The 24,601-nt window shown below is 40.9% G+C and overlaps 1 protein-coding gene across 3 annotated transcripts in view; it reads left to right on the top strand.

Annotated features, from left to right (window-relative positions):
• Positions 1-24,601, top strand: part of LOC126295110 (cation-dependent mannose-6-phosphate receptor-like) — a 76,374-nt gene that overhangs the window by 8,684 nt on the left and 43,089 nt on the right. For all 3 annotated transcript variants that reach the window (XM_049987369.1, XM_049987367.1, XM_049987368.1), the window contains exons 2-3: positions 2,822-2,973; positions 19,157-19,314. In XM_049987369.1, the coding sequence (XP_049843326.1) occupies positions 2,822-2,973; positions 19,157-19,314 (310 nt within the window). The remainder of the gene's footprint in view (positions 1-2,821; positions 2,974-19,156; positions 19,315-24,601) is intronic.

Raw genomic sequence — 24,601 nt, 5'->3', positions numbered from 1 at the left:
TCCACTGTATTAACAGTAAACTAATTACTGTGGTACTAAATACTATTTGTACTTTTGGCAGCCAAATGTAGCTTAGTAAGTTAGAGGAAAATCTACTATTTGGGAAAAAAAATTGCTGCGTCCATATTTATTCACCCAGGGATTATCTCACATTGATATAGGATTTGTCATCACAATAAAATGAAAACAAATAGTGTGCCGGACCGAGACTTGAACTCGGGACCTTTGCCTTTCGCGGGCAAGTGCTCTGTTATCTGACCTACCCAAGCACGACTCACGCCCCGACCTCACAGCTTTACTTCTGCCAGTACCTCGTCTCCTATCTTCCAAACCTCACAGAAGTTCTCCTGTGAACCTTGCAGAACTAGCACTCCTGGAAGAATGGATATTGCAGAGACATGGCTTAGCCACAGCCTGGGGGATGTTTCCAGAATGTGATTTTCACTCTGCATCGGAGTGTGTGCCGATATGAAACTTCCTGGCAGATTAAAACTGTGTGCCCGACCGAGACTCGAACTCGGGACCTTTGCCTTTTGCAGGCAACTGCTCTACTAACTGAGCTACCCAAGTACGACTCATGCCCCGTCCTGATTTGCAGGAGAGTTTCTGTAAAGTTTGGAAGATAGGATACGAGGTACTGGCAGAAGTAAAGCTGTGAGGATGGGGCGTGAGTCATGCTTGGGTCGCTCAGTTGGTAGAGCACTTGCTATGAAAGGCAAAGGTCCTGAATTTGAGTCTTGGTCCAGCACACAGTTTTAATCTGCCAGGAAGTTTCAGGACCACTGTTTTTTTCTATATGGATAAATGACCTGGTAGACAGGGTGGGCAGCAATCCACGGTTTTTCAGGTTATGCTACGGTGTATGGGAAGGTATCAAAGATGTGTCACTGTAGGATAATATATGATGATTTGGACAAAATTTCGGGTATGATGAATGGTAGCTGGCTCTGGACCTATAAAAGTGTTAGTTAATGTGGATAAGTAGGAAAAACAAACCCATAATGTTCGGATAGAGCTGTACTGATGTCCTGCATGACACAGTCACATTGTGTAATTATCTAGGCGTAATGTCGCAAAAAATACGAAATGGAACAAGTGTGTGAGAATTGTGGCATGGAAGGTGAATGGATGACTTGGCTTTGTTGGAAGAATTTGAGGAAAGAGTGGTTCACTTGTAAAGGAGACCACATATAGGATGCGAGTGGGACTTATTCTTTATTAGTGCTCGAGTGTTTGGGATCCGTACCAGGTCAGATTGAAGGAAGACATCCGAGCAATTCAGAGGCGAGCTGCTGGGTTTGTTATTGGTAGGTTCGAACAAGGTGCAAGTTTTATGGAGATGATTCAGGAACTCTAATGGGAATCACTGGAGGGAGGCGATGTTCTTTTCTTGGAGCACTGTTGAGAAAATTTGGAGAACTGGCATTTGAGGCTGACTGCAGAAAGATTCTACTGCCGCCAGTGTACATTTTGTGTAAGGGCTAAGAAAGTACGATTAGAGAGATTAGGGCTCGTATGAAAGCATACAAACAGTGGACTCTCTTGCGTTCTTCCGACCATCTTTTTCCCGTTCAGTTCTCCGTGTGTGCTCGTTTAAGTGTGTGTTTCTTTATGATGTTTCTAAACTGTTCTCTATTATTTATGTTGTCATGTGTGATTCTCAGTTCTTTAATGCCTTTTTCTGTTTCAGTGATCCACTTTCTCTTGGTTTTGCTCTTGTTTACTATCTCAAAGATTTGCCTTGTGAGCCTGGTTTTATTCATCCTGCTGATAAGTCCATAAAATTTCATCCTTCTCTTTCTATTGGTGTCTGTTATTGTTTCTATGTCTTTGTAAGTCGTTGGCCTCTGCACTGAAATTCCTTCACGAAACACTGGTCCGTATATTCTCTTCAGAATTTTTCTTTCCTGCTTTTCAATCTCTCTGATCTTTGTATGACCCTAATGTGATGTATTTTCTGCAGCGTAAAGTGCTTCTGGTAGAACTACTATGTTGTAATGCCTTAATTTTGCATTTCTTATTATAGTGATTCCAAGTGAACTTATATGCTTTTTGTAATCTGGAGATTCTATCTTTATTGGTTATTGAGTTCAGTCCTGATGGTTGGATTATCTTCCAGATATCTGAAGTGGGCAACTTGCGCCACTTTCCCGTATTGAGTAGTAATGAGGAGATTTATACACCAATTTTCTGTGAGATTTAGTGTAGTTTTTCGAATGCAAGTTTGGCTTCCTCTCTGTTGTTCGTTAGAATGGCAAGATCGTCTGCAAAAGCCGGACACTTCACCCTGATTTTTTTTAAATCCCAAGCTGAATTCCTTGTATTTCCTTTTCCCATGTCCTCACAGTTTTTTCCAGAACCATGTTAAATAGAAGGGGTGATTGGGGGCGGGAGGGGGGGGTGGACATTCCATCTCCTTGGTGAACACCAGTATGATGGATATGAAATGCTTCTGATGTTTCTCCAATGAATTTAACTTTGTACGTTGTATCTGTTAATGCCTATTGGATAGCTGACCTTGTTTTCCTGTCAATCCTGAACGCCTCTTAAGTGTGGAATAATGTTTGTCTATCTATTGAATCGTAAGCCTTTTTAAAATTGACAAAAGTTACCACAGTATTTATACATCTCCTCATTTGCAAAATTGTTTTTAAGTTCCATACTTGTTCAGTGCAAGATCGACCTCTGCGAAACCCTGTCTGATACTCCACTATTAACTGCTGTATTATTATTATTATTATTATGTGCTTTCCTGGGAGCTTCACAAACATGTCTTGTTCTGTATGGCTACAGAATGTGATGTATATGTTTTGAATTGCAGATGTTTGAGATGCTGCTGAAAGTGGCCGCGGTGTGCATTGCCGCATCGGTTCAGTGGGGCAGTGTGTCTGCTACTATCAATCTGCCCGGGTGCTATGTAGATTTGCCAGCAGACACAAACATCTCAACCTTTTCGGAGATAGTGGGACGCTGGTGAGTACGTTACACAGATAAGACATTGTTTTACTCTTTTATTCTAACTCTTTATTGTGCACATTACATTGTAACTGTTTAAAGTTGCATTCATTTAGGTAGAGTACTAATAAAGTATGAGGCTTTTGACCATTAATTACCAGGAAGTGACACATATAGTACTGCCAATAGATACATAAAAGGGATGTCACATAAAGAATGTAGCTTTTGAGTGCATAATAAGATAAAAATTTATTAGTGAAATTAAGTAATATCAAACAGTGGAAACTCCAGGTTGGAATATCAACAATGTAGGTAAAGATAGATTGCTACTTACCAAAAGATGACATGTTAAGTTGCTTAATGTGTCATCTTCATGGCAAGTAGTGATCTTTCACTTCCTGAATTAATTAATGTACGAGGGCAATGCCGGAAGTTTTTAGCAGCCAGTAAACCGTAAGGCGGAGGACAATGGGGTTGTTTTCATTCGAAAGAGCAAAAGTGCTGAGTCAGAGATGGTGCAGGATGGAGCTGTCGCGCCGCGACTTTCGCACCATGATTTTTTACAATTACAAAATGGGTTTAAGTGCTGAAGAATGCCATTCTTCTTTGTTCTTTGCTGTTTTTTGGTGAAGCTTCCCCTTCTAGGGCCACAGTTGGAAATTGGTTTCGTGAGTTTTCGAGGGGTCGGCCATCAATTGAAGATGAACCTTGCCCGGTCGGCCAGCAATAGCTGTGACTCCTGAAAACATTGACGCTGTGAGGATAATGAACAAAGAAGATCCACATCTTACATTTTGCGACATTGAAGGGACCCTAAATATTGGATCAACAGCAGCACAGACCATTGTTCATAGTCACTTAGGCCTTACTGAGAGATGTGCTCGTTGGGTGCCACATTCCCTAACAAAGCCAAAATGATGCCAGATTGGACTGGTGTCATTTCATGCTTGAAAAATTCAATGGAGGGAAGTCCCACGACACCTACAATATCATCACAGGTGATGAAACATGGGTCTACCATTATGACCCTGAAACGAAGAGACAGTCTTCTGTGTGGAGCTTTCCAGGAGAGGAACCACCCACAAAAGTTCGATGAAGTCAGAGCCCTGGAAAAAAGACGGTGGCAACTTTTTTCACAAAGATCAAGCATCTCACCTCTGTGACCTTGGACATATGTCGTACAGTCAATGCTGAATGGTACGTGAACAATTGTCTTCCAAAAGCCATCGCCACATGGAAGTCAGAGCATCCAAAGTCCAAGAGTGGGCACCTTCTGCTGCATCACGACAATGCATCTGCCCACAGGGCTACCAGAACGATGGACTTTCAGGAGAAGGAAAAAGTGTGAGTGTTACCCCATCACCCCTATTCACCTGACCTGGCCCCCTGTGACTTCTTTCTGTTCCCTAAGACTAAGGAAAAAATTCGATGGCAGTGGTTTTCATTAGATGAAGAGGCCATTGCAGCATATGAGAGTGCACTAAATGACATCCCAAAAGAAGCTTGGACTGACATATTTTCTAAGTGGTTTCAGAGGATGGAAAAATGTGTGTGTGTGTGTGTTGCACATTCTGCTAAAAACTTTTGGCATAGCCCTCGTATTAGGTCGGTGCATAAGTTTGTAGCATTTTTGTTTTGCATGTTGGTGTTCCAGTTGCTGTGAGTTTATTTATAAACTGGTATTTTTTATTTGTGGTGTACTGTTGCTATTTGAGTTTACATATTCTCATTTGGAGGTAGTGAGTGAACCTGTGGGTGCTGAAAAATGACTTGACAATCAGAGAAATCAGGAAATTTCTGACATTCTTCTGTTTGAGGTCAAAAAGAGGTGAAAGCTGCGGAGACGGCGAGAAATATTTGCACTGCGTATGCAGATAATGCCACTGGACAGAGCACGGCAAAAAATGGTTTTCTCCTTTTGAGGAGGGTCGTTTTGACATAAGTGACTCTCCACATCTGGAAGATCTATGAGTACGATGAAGATTGACGAAATAAATCTCGGGTGAACAGCCTGGTATGAGTGCGCATAGAACACAATGCTTCGGCACTCGACCACATTGCCATCATCAGGTGGGCCGGGAGGGAGATTGTCCTATATGTACATGGCGCCAGCCCACCGCCGGTCAGTACATCAATGCACCTGATGATGGCAATGTGGTAGAGTGCCGAAATGTTGTGTCCTATGCACACTCATACGAGGCTGTTCACCTGAGATTTATTTTGTCATAAAATACGACTGGAGAAATTGAAGAATCACATGATGAAGATTGTTTAAACGGATTAACCCACAGTGATCCACTTTAGTGTACTCGAGAACTGGCAACCCTGATGAACTGTGATCATTCCAGTATCATGTGACATTCACATGTAGCGAGGAAGGTTCAATAATTGGGTGTGGGGGTACTATATGCTACAAGTCAAAATGACAACAAATCAGAGGGAAGTCATATGTGCATTTTTGCTTGCATATCATCAACTGGCTCGTGAACAACACTGACCATTCCTATCTTGTACCGTTACTGGTGATGAGAAGTGGTGCCTTCGTGCTGACATACGGAATAGAAAGAAATGATCAAGCCCAAACATAGCACTGACTCCCCACTGACCTGAGCGCATCCTCAAAAGATAATGTTATGCACCTGGTGGAACAGCGACAGTGTGGTGTAATAAGAGTTGCTTCCCTTAGGTGTAACAGTCACAACTGACATTTATTGTCAACAACTGAGACATCTTACAGACACAATCTGAGAACAGGAAGACTGCAGGAAGTGATACTACTCCATGATAACACCCACCCGTATTCTGCTAGACTGACAAAAACAATATACGTGAGTCGGGTGGGGAAGCCATTCCGCATCCCCCGTATTCACTTGATTTTACCCTCTCAGATTTTCACTTTTCACACTCTCTCTCAAACAAATTCAAGAGTCTCCTTTTCTGGATGAAAATGTGCTCTGAACGCAGCTCGGCAAATTCTTCACGTAAAAGTCACGCAACTTCTACAATTGGGGACTCAGAAAGTTACCCGTCATTAGCACACTGTTGTAAGTAGTGAAGGAGAATATATTATTGATGAATAAAGTCTCTGTTATGTTTATGTGTTGTGTTTATTAAACTTCTGGAAAACACTATGAACTTGTGCACAATCCTAATACATATCATTACACTGTATGCTACTACCTGTGATTATGTTGTAGTATGATACTACTCAAATGTCCTTCACAATTCTGTGGCACACTCTTGTTCTTTTGCTGAAATTTTCTGTAACTTTTCTGGATATGTGCACCTTTAGTTATGAAATTACGGTTTGGAAACAATTCATGAACACGTGCTGTAGTGCTTTGTGCACTATGGGGTGGACAGCAATCATGTTTGTAACACAGGTTCCTCCTAGTCTGCAGAGGAATGTCTCCTAGCATCTGTGGAAGATAATCTGTTAGTAGGCTATGATACTTATGCACATTCAGCGTTCCTTCTATGAAAAACAGGCCCATGAACTGATGGTTCACTATCCCACACCACACGCTTGCACTCAGTGGATGCTGATGTTCCACCTAACAAATCCAGTGGGGACTCAAAGACCAATAGTGCATGTCTCGGCAGTTTACCTGGCCATAATTGCTAAATGTGGCTTCATCACTAAACAAGATGCATGATACATCTGGGGTATACTGTCTTAATGACCATGTGCAGAAGATGATTCCTGTGATAAGGATGGAACGTATGTTAATGAAGAATGCGTAGGACACTTGCCCGACTCGTGCCTCTTCCTCCTGTGATTGCACGGGAGCTAATCTACGGATTAACTGCAACAGTAGCAAGAACATTAATTTCCCCCCCTCTTCTGCCGTCACTTGTTTCCTTCTGTTATGTTGTCTACTATACACTTTCACGTACCTGGTTGAAGAGGTTATTAAATAATTGTCGTTATGGTTGACATCTATTGGGATATCTTGCTGCATACACCATACAAGAATGAACTATATTCTTCCTACATTCCCCATATCTCATGAGTATGTCGGCTTTTTCTGCGTTGGTAAATCCCATCAGCTACTCGTGACCAACTGCTCGGACTGACTAGTAAGTCGCAGTGCACTTAAGGAAAACGCAAGCACACTGTAGGCAAACACAACATCGTATCTAGCAACTGCACAGGTTGAATGGCACAAACAAGTGTCAACATGGAAACTTTTCAAAATACGAAATCTCGTAAACGACTCGCAGTAGAATTGTGCAACAAACACCACTGACATTGTAGTTTACCCTACTTTTAGTTTGTTAATGTCAATAGGCATTGTTCCATTAACAAAACTGTGTCTTTGCACATAAATGCACTTTCTAAGTATTATTACAATCTGTTGACTGGCTTACAACATGAACCCATGACTACCAGTCCATTTTGTGAAAACCAAAATCAATAGCTCTTTCCATTTCCGCCATATTTGCGGTGCAAGTTTTAGGTAATTCACCTTGTAAAATGTATTGACAGATATTTTCATCGTGATACGTGACGGGCTAGAATAGGACTTTCGTAGTTGATAATGCTCAGCCGACCTGTTCATGACAGTGATACCCCGAAATGTATCACACTTTGTCAACTGTGTGACATTTACTTTTTCGGACAGGTGAACAATTTGATTGGATGACTGCAAAACCATGTTACATCACAGCAGAGCAGAGAATTACAAAATTAGATTGATCGGTTTCTGTGACTTGAATCAGGTATGTTTTAAACAAACAATATGTCAGTGCGAAGATATTTTGTTCGTGTGTTGCGCACAGTTGCTCTGCTAGACGCCTAAAATGACGGGCACCCCAGTAACAGCATGGAAACACAAAAACATTAATTATTCGAACATTGTTAACTTTGGGCCCCATATTACATTAACAAAAATTTTTTTTAGATGATATTTCAATATATGGCATTGAAAATATGATTTTCTGCCATCAACTTAGACCTTCCAGAATGAGATTCTCACTCTGCAGCGGAGTGTGCGCTGATATGAAACTTCCTGGCAGACCGAGACTCGAACTTGGGACCTTTGCCTTTCGCGGGCAAGTGCTCTACCATCTGAGCTACCAAGACACGACTCACGCCCGGTACTCACAGCTGTAAGGTTTGGAAGGTAGGAGACGGATACTGGCAGATGTAAAGCTGTGAGTACCGGGCGTGAGTCGTGCTTCGGTAGCTCAGATGGTAGAGCACTTGCCCGCGAAAGGCAAAGGTCCCGAGTTCGAGTCTCGGTTGGGCACACAGTTTTAATCTGCCAGGAAGTTTCAACTTAGACCTTGATTTTTTTCAAAAACTAGGGAGTGTCTTGCAAAAAAAAAAGAAATATATGCCCCTTTATTTGCAAAATATAAAGTTTTTGCAAAACTTGATCAAAATTGATGACCCAAATGTTGTACCATACAACTGCCTCCTTTTTTGATTTTTACTTATTTTTTAATTTTTATTTGTTTTTCTTTCTTTTTTATTATTTGGCATTTGATCATCAAACAGTCATCCATCGATTTACTAATTATCTTTTGTAATGGTTATTCTACTATACACTTTTTGAATTATTGTTCATAAAAAATATTTAGGGTGTGAAAAATTCATTGATACCTGTCACCACTGTAACCTACTCGTAAAGTAATTATATGACAATAATAAAATAAAAAAAGAAAACATTAACTAACATAAATCCACACATCATGTACACAGTGTGTCTAGATTGTGAGGTCACATGTTTCTGAGTGTTCGAACATAACATTTAAAACTGCTGCAAATTTTTGTGGTTTGACAACACTGCTCCTGATGTTGGAAGAGGAATCTTTGTATTAACCAATGCACTGATAAAGGATTTTTGCTATCCAGTATCCAGTACCCAAGATCAGTAGATGATTCACGTCTCTTCTTTCATTCACATAAATCACATAATTGAGTTTCCTTCAGTCCTATTCGGAGTAGGTGAGTTGGGAGTTTGGCACAATTGAAGTGCCTGTGCGTAATTGTTGTTATGAATCATATGGTCCTATTCTAATCAGGAAACCGATGGGATGGCGCTATTTTAGGTTGCAGCTGGCCAGTTGTATTCCTTTTGATATCTTTATCAGATCCCATTGTGTCTGCCAGTCATCCCTCACTTCTTTATTGATTATCTCAGCGCTTCTTGGTTAGGAAGTATCTCATTTAGGATATCACCTACATTCATTGCTCACTTCGCTAAGCTCCCTACCGTGAACCGTCCCGTTGCCAGCCTCGTGATGCTATTTGAGCAGCTACTTCAGTGAGAAGCAGTGGCTACAAGGTATGAGAAGCTGACAACAGCTGGGAGAGTGGTGTGCTGACTCCATTCCCCTGTGTACCGCATTTAAGCTGTGCCGTATACAGATGATGACACGACCTCCAGTCAGTACTGAATGGCTGAACAAGGCACTAGATGGAGATTTAGATATCCACTGACGAAATTTGTCATAATTAATCCATCACAGAAGAATAGTAGTGTCCTCAGCCAAAACACCAGAAGGGAAAACTGCACATTAACAAAACTGTTAGTAGGTAATGCAGGAGTTCAGAAAGCAGGCAGTCTGTGATCATTTGCCCAGTTACATAAAATGTCTGGCAGATTGAAAATACGAGGAGTGTTCAGTAAGTAATGCAACATAGTTATTTTCTCAGACAATTTTGGTTGAAAAAAAATATGGAATTTGTTGTGGGACATTGTGAAATATTCCTGCTGCAGCCTTATATTTGCACGAAGTTCAGACAGGTGGCAGTGCTATACGTTGCCTTCGAATTGGCGTCTGTAACGGAAGTGCATTCAGAGCAGAGATCTGTCACTTGGCAGGTAACCAGAGCTTTTCTGATATATGTTGGCAGTTGTGAAATATTTACAGGGACCCCAGGATGGGGAGAGAGAGAGGGGGGGGGAGGGGGGAGAAAAAAAAAAAAAAAAGAGGCAGTGAGTTGTCAGGTGAGGTGTCTGTTGACGGGGGATCAGCTGTGCAGAATAGCTTGTCTGTGGCAAATTTTTTGTGAAGCATCATCACAGGCAATGAAACGTGGGTTCACGACTTTCATCTGGAAACAAAATGCCAATGCTTGGAGTTTTGCCACAGAACCTCTCCTCGTAAGAAAAAGTTCTGAGTCGCACCCTGAGGTGGTATAAAGTCGTGGCATCGGTCTTCTGGGACTCTGAAAAGGGGTTATTCTGCTTAATGTCCTCCCTCGTGGTTTAACAATCAGCTCCAAAGTGTATTGTGCTTCCCTCAGGAAATTGAAGAAGCAGCTTCAGTGTGTTTGTCGCCACAAAAATGCAAATGACCTCCTTTTCCGTGAGAGTGCAATGCGTTACTCAAGTCTATTTACCTGAGAGGAGCTCGAAGAACCTCTTCCTCATCCACCCTACAGCGTGGAGCTCGCACTTTCCGACCTGTCCGGCCCGATGAAGGAACGCGCTCTACGAGAAGCAGTATGTGGATGGTGGGGAGTTATTGAAGCAGCTAGATGTCTGCTCTGATATTGACCAGAAGGGTGGTATCGTGTGGACGTACAGGCCTTCCCAGTAAGGTGGCGTAAGACTGTCACATAGAACAGAGGTTATTTTGAAAAGCAGGGTTTTGTATCCAAAAGAGTGGGGAATAATATGGCGTGTTGGAATCCTGAATAAAACCAGCCGGCCATCAGAAAAAAATGTGTTCTATTACTTATTGAACATCTCCCCTGTAATTTGAAATCATTTTGTGGGCAACTTCTCCTCTTGTGTAAACACCACTGGCTCGCGTGTTTTAGTAAAACAAATACCGTATTTACTCAAATCTAAGCCGCACTTTTTTCCCGGTTTTTGTAATCCGCTTGCGGCTTAGAATCGAGTGCAAAATAAACGGAAGTTCTAAAAAATGTTGTAGGTGCCGCCACAACTAACTTCTGCCGTCGAATATATATGTAGCACTACACAGGCATGCTTTGCAGGCACAAAGATAGATACTGGCGCCAAAAACTCTGCGTCAGTAAATAAATTAAAAGAAAAGGTAGAAGAATGTAAACATTATGCCGTGTATTCTTTCGTGTTTGCTGCTATCTCATTTAAATCCTGCCTGCTTAATGAACTGTGAAACTAGAGTGAGACAACAGCAAACACGTAAGAATATACATATCATGTCATGTTTATATTCGTATTATTCTTTTGCTGAATAGTGATACAGTCAGAAATGAAGCACGACAACTGACTAGATTTTTAAATCTAAGATAACTTTAATTTCTGTGCAGAATGTAATGTACTAAAGAAGCATCAGCAAAGATTTCCAAACGGAGAAAAATTTTTGCTAAACTTTTGTTCAGAACATCGTCTATCATACGCAGTCTATTATTTGGTTCTTGTGGATCATTATCGAAGAAAGCAGCAGTGTAAGTAACAACAAATAGCAGTCTCTCGCCATTGTTTCGCTAATGAGGCAATTCCTCTCTTTTTTAAATTGTAAGCTGCGGTAGCGCGCACAAAAGCAAGCCATGCCGAATGGCAACAGGTCGTAAACACTCATCATCAGAATGCGACAAACAATGCATTTTCAATTTAGAGTGACGTAAACACCTATAACAAAGAGAACGGCACTTATCATATCAAAGCAAAAAAAGCAGTTGATTCAAACCAGACAAAGCACATGAAAAGGGAAAGGTACCCATACAAATGAGGACGGAGTGTTTGACACACAGCAGTGGCTACTTGGTAAAGCTTAACTGTTAAGCTTACGACTCGAACCAAACTACTGTAGCTGTATCTTCATCCATTCGAACTAAATTGTGTCTCATGTTACAATGGACCAACTTTGTTTCGATTTGGAGGTGCAGTCTAAAAGTTTTTTCTCCCCTTGAATTTTGAGTCTCAAATTTCAGGTGCGGCTTAGATTTGAGTGAATACGGCATTTAGCTTGTAGTTAAATTTGTGAGCCTGGCCATGGATTTAAATTATAAAATAAAATTTGCCAAATCCTTCAGAAAGTGGACCTTCATCTAGAAGAGATAAATATGAGATAAAAGAAAAGGCGATTTATACCAAGATTAGTGTCAGAGGACTAATTCAAGTAGTAAAGGGAACAGAAATCAGTCTCAAATTATCTTCATTGCATACCTAGATTTTGATCACTGTGTGGCCATCATCACTGCAATAAATGTAAGTTAAAACATGGACTACTCATGGCAGATGATTTCTGTGGTCATCTGAAGGTGGTCTGTGGTAGAATACCTATATATGACTCCAAAATAGACGTTGATGACTGTTATGCCAAACTCGGCAAAGAAGAGGTTTTCAGAAGCACATTTGACAAGGAAAGTCTGCAGGATTAAAGTAGTAATAATGGTCTGAGGGTTGCCCAGTTTGCTTCTGTGAATAGATTAAAGCCAGTAAGTACCTGTTTCCCAAGGAAAAATATCTACAAAGGGACCTGGAAAATACCGAGAATAAATGAACAAACCAAATAGACCATATACTGGTATCAAAGAGGGCATCTGATGTGAAAAATTTGTGCTCTTTCAGAGGAGATAATTCAGATTCTGATCATTAGTTTGAACCAAAATGTGGCAGAAACTTGCTATGACTGTCAAAGGAAACACAGGGTGACACACAGGAGACGGACGGTTTTGAACTGCTTAGTACTGAGGGCGCGGTGGTGGGAGGTGGTCGTGGTGGGGATAGTTCTGATCCACACAAGACGACATTTCATTTACTCAGTCACTACGGAGCAGTGGGACTTGCAACATCGAGTGTTTGTCTAGGATAGTTTTGTGAAAAGATGTGAGTCCATCATTGCTACGCAGCGATTGTTTCGTGCGCGGTTTAATGTCAGTCCACATGGTCCAACAACTTAAGGAAACTGATTTTGCAGTACGAGAAGACTTCGCTTACAGAATGCAAGTGATTTTGGCATCAAATGAAAGTGAAATTTTATTGATGAACGATGAAGCTCATTTTCATTTAAACGGGACTGTGAATAAGCAAAACCTACATTACTGGGCTCCAGTGCATCCACACATTATCCACCGGCGTCCTCTTCACTCAGAAAAGTAACAGTCTGGCTTGCTTTTGGCTCTGTTGGCATTATTGGACCTTTTTATTATTATTACTATTATTATTATTATTATTATTATTATTATTATTATTAAAGAGAACAGGGCCACAGTTACTGTTAATTCGGTTCGTTACATTCGTATGCTTGAAACATTCTTGAAACCAGAAATAAGAAGACAACAAATCCCTTTAAAACGCATTTGGTTCAAGCAGGATGGGGCAACATTGCACACCGCAAACACTTCAATGACATTTCTTACACGCACGTTTCCTGGCCGCATTATCTCAATATTCCTTGGCCTCCCAGGTCTCCCGACTTGTCAGTATGTGGCCTTTTTCTGTAGGGTACCTTAAGAACTGTGTCTATAACCACAAACCATGAAATTTGGTCGAGTTGAAGAATGCAGTCATTCAAGAAATTGCTGCCATCCCTGCAGAGATTTTAGTCCGTGTGATGGAGGATTTTGAGGAGAAACTAGAGTCCTGCATTCGAAATGATGGATGTCACCTTGAGGACATTATTTTTCACAGATAATTTTAACTAAAATGGCAAATAATGAGCTTTTATTTTGTGTAAATAAACATGCATTAATTTTAAAGTTGGCTGAGTATTATTTCATTAAAAACCGTCCGTCTCCCGTGTGTCACCCTGAAGTTCCAGTGTAAAGAAATGGAATGTAGAACAACTGAAAGGGTGTCAGAACAGATTGAGACAGGAGCTACAAACAAAAGATTGGGAAGACCATATAGGCAAAGAATGGAACTCAATTAAAAATGCCATTCTGACAACAGCACATGAAGTACTGAGCTAAAGAAGGAGACTAATGCATGAAGACAGGTATGATGAATGGAGACAGCTGGTGAACAGAAAAAGTAAGCAAGACTGAAATGCTTACAGCAAAATACAAGATCAAATCAGGCATTATATAATGGAAAGAGAATAGATGCAGCATATGTGTGTAGGAAAAATAGTGGAAGCCAAAAGGAGAAAGGTAGAGGAGATGGAAGAGCACTATCAAGGAACGACAGCAGAAAGTTTTGTAATAAAATTATAGAAGTAACTCAAGAATATAAACAGAAAATAACAGCATGTAAGGGAAAGAGGAGGATTTGTGACAGATAAACAAGATGATTTTGATAGATATATAGAATACTTTTCGACAATCCTAGCAGAAATGTGCAGCTACTCTACTAAACTGAAGGTCCACTGATAGAAGGATCCACATTAGAGGAGGTACAGAACATAGTGCAGTATCTAAAAAACTGCAAAGCACCAGAAACTGATGGAATAACAGCAGAACTGTTAAAAATGGTGAATTAGTCTCTATAAGCAAAACAACATATTGAATTTAATTGACAAAAGGAGAAAATATAAAAATGCAGTAAATGAAGCAGGCAAAAAGGAATACAAACGTCTCAAAAATGAGATTGACAGGAAGTGCAAAATGGCTAAGCAGGCATTGCTAGAGGACAAATGTAAGGATGTAGAGGCTTATCTCACTAGCGGTAAGATAGATACTGCCTACAGGAAAATTAAAGAGACCTTTGGAGAAAAGAAAACCACTTTTATGAATATCAAGAGCTCAGATGGAAACCCAGTTCTAAGCAAAGAAGGGAAACCAGAAAGGTGGAAGGGGTACATAGAGGGTCTATACAAGGGCGATGTACATGAGGGCAATGTTATAGAAATAGAAGAGGATGTGATGAAGATGAAATGGGAGATATGATACTGTGTGAAGAGTTTGATAGAGCACTGAAAGACCTAAGTGGAAACAAGGCCCTGGGAGTAGACAACATTCCATTAGAACTACTGACAGCCTTTGGAGAGCCAGTCCTGACAAAACTCTACCATCTGTTGAGCAAAATGTATGAGACAGGCCAAATACCCTCAGGCTTCAAGAAGAATATAATAATTCCAATCCCAAAGAAAGCAGGTGTTGACAGATATGAAAATCACCGAACTATCAGTTTAATAAGTCACAAATGGAAAAACTGGTAAAAGCTGACCTCGGGGAAGATCAGTTTGGATTCTATAGAAATATGGGAACACGTGAGGCCATATTGACACTACGACTCATCTTAGATTAAAGAAAGGCAAACCTACATTTCTAGCATTTGTAGACTTTGAGAAAGCTTTTGACAGTGTTGACTGGAATACTCTCTTTCAAATTCTGAAGGTGGCAGGGGTAAAATACAGGGAGCGAAAGGCTGTTTACAATTTGTACAAAAACCAGATGGCAGAGTCGAGGGACATGAAAGGGAAGCAGAGGTTGGGAAGGGAGTGAGACAGGGTTGTAGCCTCTCCTCGATGTTATTCAATCTGTATATTGAGCAAGCAGTAGGAAACAAAAGAAAAATTCAGAGTAGTTATTAAAATCCACGGAGAAGAAATAAAAATTTTGAGGTTTGCCAATGACATTGTAATTCTGTCAGAGACAGCAAAAGACTTGGAAGAGCAGCTGAACAGATTGGACAATGTCGTGAAAGGAGGATATAAGATGAACTCAACAAAAGCAAAACGAGAATAATGGAATGTAGTCGAATTAAATCGGGTGATGCTGCGGGAATTCAATTAGGAAAAGGGAGCGCTTAAAGTAATAAATGAGTTTTGCTATTTGGGGAGCAAAATAATTGATGATGGTCGAAGTAGAGAGGATATAAAATGTAGACTGGCAATGGCAAGGAAAGTGTTTCTGAAGAAGAGAAATTTGTTAACATTGAGTATAAATTTAAGTGTCAGAAAGTTGTTTCTGAAAGTATTTGTATGGAGTGTAGCCACGTATGGAAGTGAAACATGGATGATAAATAGTTTGGACAAGAAGAGAAAAGAAGCTTTCCAAATGTGGTGCTACAGAAGAATGCTGAAAATTAGATGGGTAGTTCACGTAACTAATGAGGAGGTATTGAATAGGATTGGGGAGAAGAGAAGTTTGTGGCACAACTTGAATAGTAGAAGGGATCACCAATTTAGCATTGGAGGGCAGTGTGGAGGGTAAAAATCGTTGAGGAAGACCAAGAGATGAATACACTAAGCAGATTCAGAAGGATGTAGGCTGCAGTAGGTACTGGGAGATGAAGAAGCTTGCACAGGGTAGAGTAGCATGGACTGAAGACAACAACAACAACAACAACAACAACAAGGAAAAAAACTTAAAAAACTGATATGGAATCTGGGAACAATCCCAGAAATTTTTCTAATCCATAAGAAATTCTTTGAATTACTGTGCTGAATGTTACCTGTAAGATTGTTTCAAGTATTGTTTACAACAGGCTAGTTCCATATGCAGAAGAGATTATGGAGAATATCAGTGGGGATTTCAGTATCATGGGTCAACAACAGATCAGATATTTGTGCAAAGGCAAATGAGTGTAATATTGAGCTTTACAATCTCTTTGTATATTTCAAACAGGCCTTCGATAGTCTTGATAGGGCAGAAATGCAAAATGATTTGCTACTGCTTGGTATACCATTTAAGTATGTTTCACTTATCCAAGCAACATTGGCTGGTGCCAAGTCTGCAGCGCGAGTGGATGGAGAACCCAGTAAATGGTTTAGCATTAGTAAAGGAGACAGACAAGGTAATACCCTTTCCGCACTGCTTTTTAATCTGATTCTTGAATAGTCATTTAAAACCTTCAAATACCTGGTTACACACACACACACACACACACACACAGAGTCAACCACGACACACTATGTGATCAAAACTATCCGGATGCCTGGCTGAAAACGACTTAAGAGTTCGCGGCGCCCTCCATCGGTAGTGCTGGAATTCAGTATGGTGTTGGCCCACCTGTAGCCTTGATGGCAACTACCACTCTTGCAGGCATACTATCAATGTTTCAAGTTTCTTGAGGAATGGCAATCCATTCTTCACGATGTGCTGCACTGAGGAGAAATATCTACGTTGGTCGGTGAGGCCTGGCACGATGTCGGCATCCCTAACATCCCAAAGATGTTTTGCAGGATTTAGGTCAGGAGTCTGTGCAGGCCAGTCCATTACAGGGGTGTTATTGTCGTGCAACCATTCTGCCACAGGGCTTGCATTATGAAGAGGTGCTTGATCGTGTTGAAAGATGCAGTCACCATCCCTGAATTAGTCATCAACAGTGGGAAGCAAGAAGGTGCTTAAAACATCAGTGTAGGCCTGTGCTGTGATGTTGTTGTTGTTGTTGTTGTTGTTGTGGTCTTCAGTCCTGAGATTGTTTTGATGCAGCTCTCCATGCTACTCTATCTTGTACAAGCTTCTTCATCTCCCAGTACCAACTGCAGCTTACATTCTTCTGAATCTGTTTAGTGTATTCATCTCTTGGTGTGCTGTGATAGTGCCATGCAAAACAAGGGGTGCAAGCACCCTCCATGAAAAACAGACCGCACTGTAGCACCACTGCCTCCGAATCTTACTGGCACATGACGTTCAGTGGGCGTTCGCCGTACCCACACCCTGCCATCGGATCGCCACATTGTGTACTGTGATTCATCATTCCACACAACATTCTTCCACTGTTCAGTTGTCAAATGTTTACACTCTGTACACCAATCAAGGTATCATTGGCATTTACTGGCATGATATGTGGCTTATGAGCAGCCGCTCAACCATGAAATCCAAGTTTTCTCACCTCCCACCTAACTGTCATAGTACTTGCAGTGGATCCTAATGCAGTTTGGAATTCCTGTGTGACAGACCGGATAGTTACACATTACGACCCTCTTCAACTGTCGTCGGTCTCAGTCAGTCAACAGACTTGATTGGCCTGTACACTTTTGTGCTGTACGTGTCCCTTCACGTTTCCACTTCACTGTCACATCGGAAACAGTGGACCAAGGGACGTTTAGGAGTGTGGAAATATTGCATACAGGCGTATGACACAAGTGACACCCAATTACTTGACCACGTTCGAAGTCTGTGAGTTCCTTAGAGCCCCTGATTCTGCTCTCTCACAATGACTAAAGACTACTGATGTCACTGATATGGAGTATCTGGCAGCAATGCACCTAATATGAAAAATGTATGTTTTTGGGGGTGTCCGGACACTTTTGATCACGTAGTGTATGTATGTGCTTGTGCTAATGATGCAGCAGTTATCATCAGAAGAAGAGCTTCACTAGAGAGAACAATATGTGAGCTGAAAGAAGTCTCACTATCTAGAGAAAATGAAAAGAAGACTAAATACATGAATCTTACCAAGTTGAGAAATAACAACTTGAGTAAACTATCAGCAGCTGGTTTCAATTTTAAAAATGTGCAGAACTTTGGTTATTGGGGATCTAATGTTAGTAGGACAAATTCCATGCCAACTAAAATAAAACAACACATTCTAAGTGGCAATAGATACTTCTGTGTGTTTAAGAAACTTTTGGCCTGTAGTTTTTTAAATAGACAACTGAAACTTCAAATTTATAAGGTCATGCTCAGGCCAGTTGTGATCTGTGGATCTGATACATGAACCCCTGAATGTTGATGAGCAGCAGCTCAGGATATTTGAATGCAGTGTTCTGTGCAAGATGTATGGGACAGTTCAGGATAACATTGTTTTCTGGAGATCTAGAACGAACTCTGAGCTTGATCGCCTCATAACAAGGAGCTGATGTTGTATGAACAATAAATAATAGGAGAATAGCCTGACTTGGACACGTCCTCAGGATGGATTCTGGACAAACAATTAGGAGGCTTTTGAATGTAGGCCAACTGGAAGAAGACAGAGAGAAAGGTCATGAAAGTGGTGTATAAATGATGTGGAAGAAGATATTAATCTCTCAGAGTTAGGGGATGGTAGAGAACTCCATTAGAGAGGGCAGAATGAAGGAAAATTGTTGAAGAGGCTAAGACAGATGCAGGGTTGTAACACTGTGAGCAGACTAATATAAGCACATAGTCCCAACTGGACTAATCACGTCAGGGGTAGAGTTCACACTAGATATGAAATAAACATCATTGCGACCAATTGCGGTATCCTTTACTACTCGAAATGAATACAGTCGCTGGGCACAACCGTTTCCTTACAGAATCAAATCTGATAAAAGACTAATTTATCATGTTTAGCAACTTTAAGTAACTTTGCTATCTAGTAATGCAGCCATGAACAAAAACAAATTGTGTAATGATGGCTTGTATGTTCCCCAATCTGATGTCCCATCTGTCTCACCACAGGTATGCCATCACCCACGACAGTGTGAAGTACAGCATTTGTGTGTGCTGCAATGTGACACCACGGGACTTTAACGCCAGTGTGGAGGCGACGCCTGTCTCCGGCAGCAAGAAGGCGACCGTCTACGGACGGAGGAATTGCAGCCACCTAGCGCTAACTGGTAAGTATCATAGCTCCCTGTTGTGAATCTACATTGGGAGAGTTCCTACAGACAGGCTATTTCAAAAACAGGTGTGTGTGTGTGTGTGTGTGTGTGTGTGTGTGTGTGTGTGTGTGTGTGTGTGTTGGAGAGAGAGAGAGAGAGAGAGAGAGAGAGAGAGAGAGAGAGAGAGAGATATTATACAGATACAGAGAGCGAGGAGCAGGTGAGAAGTCCCTGTATCCCCTTATATCAAATGCTAATTGGTTTAATTTGTTTTAGCACAAGTACTTACGGGTATATCAGTATGTTTCCCATCATGCTGTAAACACATTTCCCTATGCCTCCATGTTTTTCTTGGCATATTTTGGAGCATCTCTGGTGTTATAATGCGAAATACATCCTCGGCAGCATTGCACAGTTCTTTCATTTGTAGCGTGATGATGGCAGGCACGTGTGCTGTAATAACTTCCCTTGATGAGTTGTCAGATTTGATGGTATCAGGACTTCTTGATGGCCATTTCAAGGGAGCTGGTGTTGCTGATGAACCACGACCTATCCGTCGTCCAGGAAAGTATACATTTAGGAACTGGCCCACTGCAAGAGTGTAGAGAAGAGGCACTCTGTCTTGCTGCAACCGTATGTGTTCTGTGAGGGAGGCCATTTTCCTCAAGCTGAGGTATTAATCACATTCATAAAACGTGTAGATAATTTGCACTATGAACGGTCCCTTCAGAAAAGTACAGTCGGAGCAGATATTGTGATGTCATCACTCCCCAGTTCGTGATGTGAGAAGAGATCTTTTGTAATTCGACTGTGTAATAGGGGTTCTCTTCGGTCCAAACGACCATTTTTCTAGCACGTTAGGTGTGATAAATGGTACATTCATCTGAAAACATAACCTTGTCACAGTTTAGTGTGCTTGGAAATTGAATTAACAAATCAAGGCATGATAAAATGTGCTCATTCTGGTCTGTATCTGTTAACTGAGTTATGAATGCTGGTCAGAATGGTCTGACCTTAGGGTCTTTCTTTGTGTGACCTCGTATTGTTGCCCGCAGCATGCTGAGTTCTGAAACACATTTGTGTGTTAACTTCGTAGGGGGTTGTTTATTCGAAGCAGTGATTCCGACACTTGTTCCTCCTCACGTCTTCTACCTTCCACTCCGCAGTTTGTCTTTAACACGGCCAAAACCAAAAGCACGTCTTTCCCAGTACAGAAGTATTGCCTTTTGTCGTGGGTTCTTATTAAATCTTTCCTTGAATATTCCCATAATCTGTGTCGTCGTGGGCTCTTTGTGTTGTTGTTCGTGCGTCCACACACTTGTCACTAAGTGCTACTCAGTAGTGTACTATGACTGCTCACATTTGCCATGGCTACTGATTAAAAGTCAACTGCAACTCTGAAAACATATTAACATGAATTCCAACAATTGGTAAGAAGCAACATTTGATGTTAAACAGGGGTTACGAGGGTGTGGGGATTTCTTTCCCATGCTGTACATATATCAAAGATTGAAAAGTGTTGGAGAGAGGCTGTAACCATTGCATTGTGTGTGTTGTGTATTGAACTGGGGACTTAGAAATGACGAGGAGGATTCACCCCACTGTAGCCTTCACTGGTTCACAACCCCATAACAGGCCACAGCAGACCACCCACTTCACTGCCACCTCCACACTGAACTCAGGGTTATAGTGCAGTTCGACCCCCAGTAGACACCCCCGCCCCCCTCCGGGAACATCTCATACCAGAGGAGTGTAACCCCAATGTTTGCGTGGTAGGGTAATTGTGGTGTACGAGTATGTGGAGACAATGTTTGTGCAGCAATTGCCGACATAATGTAACTGAAGCAGAATAAGGGGAAGCAGCCCGCAATCGCCAAGACAGATGGAAAACCAGCTTAAAAACCATCCACAGGCTGGCGGGCACACCGGACCGTGACACATCCTCCGGGCGGATTCGTGCCGGGGACTGGTACACCTTCCCACTCGGGAAGCAGCTTGTTAGACAACACTGCAAGCCGGGTGGGCTAACCAGTATACAATACCAGAAAAGATTCTAAAGGTTATCAAAGAGACTTACAATAACTAAAAATGCTGAATCATCCATGAGGGTAAAGTTATGGAGCCCTTGCCAGTTGAGTCTAGAGTTTGATTCTTTATCTCCATCTATCTTTTTACTTGTACTGGATGAGGTTATGAGAAAAATGGCAGAGGAGGAGGAGGAGAACAAGAAGAAAGGATACAATAAGGATGGACTGAGTGACTGGATGATGGTGTGTTTTTCAGAAACATTTACCACCTCTCGCAGAAACATATTGACATGGGAGGAAAGCTGCAGGACCTTGGACATGAAGCCAAGATTGTTGTATTGAAAGTGAATGTCACCAATACAAAAATGATGAAAAGGCATACTCATTGATTAATCATAATTTCTTCAATTAACTTATACTGCAGATCTAAAACAATTTTTGTCTTTACGTATATATCTTGGATCAAGTGTTATGGGGTATCCATTCTCTTTCTTTATGCTCCGTAAGTGCTCCCTATCTACCACATCAAAAACTGTTACATAATCAACATTTTCTCCTCTCCAGTATCTGTTTTAAGCCAAATATGTTATCTGTGCAAGATCTCCCCATCCTGAACCCAACATTTTTGAAACTTAAAGTGTACTTTGGCACCAGTATTAAGATGCCAGTTCACATGAGTGCCAGTAGGAGTCTCTCTGGGGGTGCAGCCTCAGTTATTCATTACCTAACTTGCAGTAAGCCAAGTTGTCTTTTCCATAGTTGTGACAGGGTGTATATGCTCTGGGAAATCTGGGAATTTTTCATCCAGAAAAAAACCAGAAACTTTTTAGTGTTCTGCAATTCTTTCAGCGTTCCACTTTCGATTTTTTGCAGGAACTGATACTCCAACAAAAGAATTTTACTTTAGCCCGTATTGCAGCAATAAGACATAAAGGAGAATATAGCGTCAAAATAAAACTTTAGTTGCAAAGAATTTGTACCATTAACAACAAAACACATTGCACACACAAAAATCTTTTGATAGCAAATATGTCAAAGGCTTTAGGATGAAGACTGTGCAATACTTCAAAACAACAAACTTCTTTTGATGAGCATGACTTCACAACTGTTAACACTTCTAATAGGTCATGGGAAAATATTGTGAATGGTTGTTTGAGAAGCATTTCCTTTTAGGCAAGGTGAATTATGTTACGTGAGAGAGAATGTGCAGTGGATTTCGTAAATCACAGAGCTTATGACCTTTATACAAAACATTAACACTTTTGAGGACTAGTCATTTACAACATTATGTAAAGTTTTACTGGTAAGTTTGTTTTCAATATAACTTAAAGGGTAACACACACTAAAAAAGACTGAGGTTCAAGTTAATTTTACAAATTTATTTTAGTTCTTTCATATATTACAAACTGTACTGTAATGATGGCAAAAAGTATAATTACCCTTTTAAAAAAGTGTGTGGTGAGTTCTTGAGCAATATCACACGTAATTGGCTTTTCTATTTAAAAGTTGAACTGTTGTGGCATGCAGGGAGACATGTTGCCATCAGAGCAATACCAGTTTGCTTCTTTTCTGCTTGTTTGGCCAGTGAAGTGCCTCATCTTCTCCAAACCGTGATCCTAACGGCTCTAAGGTTTTCTACTGCTTCTCTTAGAAATAATTCTGTAAGTAGACAACAGAAGGCAGCACCTGTATATTAATTTAAACCAATAACTTTTCTTGTTTGTGTGTAAGCGCTACTTAAGTGATGTTACTATTGGCTGACTATATCATGTATCCTGTGCTCTGAATATCTGCTGTCATTGGCTGGTGAAATCATGTTACGTGACCTGCAGTTGGCTGACAATAGAGCACTACACAGCACCATCTCAATTTCAGTGCTTCAGAAGCTACTGTGCTATATTTGTTGGAAACGGTATTTATACTTTTGTGATATTGAAATATGCAGTGTACATCAAAGATCTTTCTAAAACACATTGTTTTTTTTCTGGGTTTTGTCACCTCAAGTGCCAGAAGTTCTAAGTCAGTGTATAAAATCTTTACCATCGAAAGGATTGGTAAGTTTTACAGCTCCAAGTTAAAATTGTTGTTGTTGTTGTTGTTGTTGTTGTTGTTGTTGTTGTTGTCTTCAGTCCAGAGACTGGTTTGATGCAGCTCTCCATGCTTCTCTATCCTGTGCAAGCTTCATCATCTCCCAGTACCTACTGCAGCCTACATCCTTCTGAATCTGCTTAGTGTACTCATCTCTTGGTCTCCCTCTGCGGTTTTTACCCTCCACGCTGACCTCCAGTACTAAGTTGGTGATCCCTTGATGCCTCAGAACATGTCCTGCCAACCGATCTCTCATTCTAGTCAAGTTGTGCCACAAACTTCTCTTCTCCCCAATTCTATTCAATACCTCCTCATTAGTTATGTGATCTACCCATCTAATCTTCGGCATTCTTCTGTAGCACCACATTTCGAAAGCTTCTATTCTCTTCTTGTCCAAACTATTTATCGTCCTTGTTTCACTTCCATACATGGCTACACTCCATACAAACACTTTCAGAAACGACTTCCTGACACTTAAATCTATACTCGATGTTAACAAATTTCTCTTTTTCAGAAACTCTTTCCTTGCCATTGCTAGTATACATTTTGTATCCTCTCTACTTCGACCATCATCAGTTATTTTGCTCCCCAAATAGCAAGACTCCTTTACTACTTTAAGTGTCTCATTTCCTGATCTAACTTCCTCACCATCACCCGAGCTAACTCGACTACATTCCATTATCCTCTTTTTGCTTTTGTTGATGTTCATCTTATACCCTACTTTCAAGACACTGTCCATTCCATTCAACTGTTCTTCCAAGTACTTTGCTGTCTCTGACAGAATTACAATGTCACCAAGAAAAAGTATATTATGAAGAAATGTACTTTCACCTGTGATAAGTGTATTTATATACACCATGTGTGAGAACAAGCCAAAAAAATTTCAATGTGGCAGAGCATTACCACAATGGCACCTGCACATCTGTGTGTGTCTCTTAACAATGAGCTGCCTTGACAATGGGTTGGCCATAAATAGCATAGGGATCTCGCATTTCACTGTCAGCCTGCAAGGATGCCTGATCTCACAGTAAATAAATTTTTTATGATTCCCTGTAGAGATAGTAGTGGAAGCAGCAACTCCAGACATGCCCACAGAAGTACAGGATAAGTTTGACTGTCAATTGGATGCATGTCGAGTGACTGATGGAATGAACTTTGAACCCTAAATGAAATATAAAGGAAAACCT

This window comes from Schistocerca gregaria, chromosome 11 (genome assembly GCF_023897955.1).
Source record: "Schistocerca gregaria isolate iqSchGreg1 chromosome 11, iqSchGreg1.2, whole genome shotgun sequence".
NCBI lineage: Eukaryota > Metazoa > Arthropoda > Insecta > Orthoptera > Acrididae > Schistocerca > Schistocerca gregaria.
Note: the sequence above shows the minus strand (reverse complement) of the source record. Positions and strands in the feature narration are given on the sequence as shown.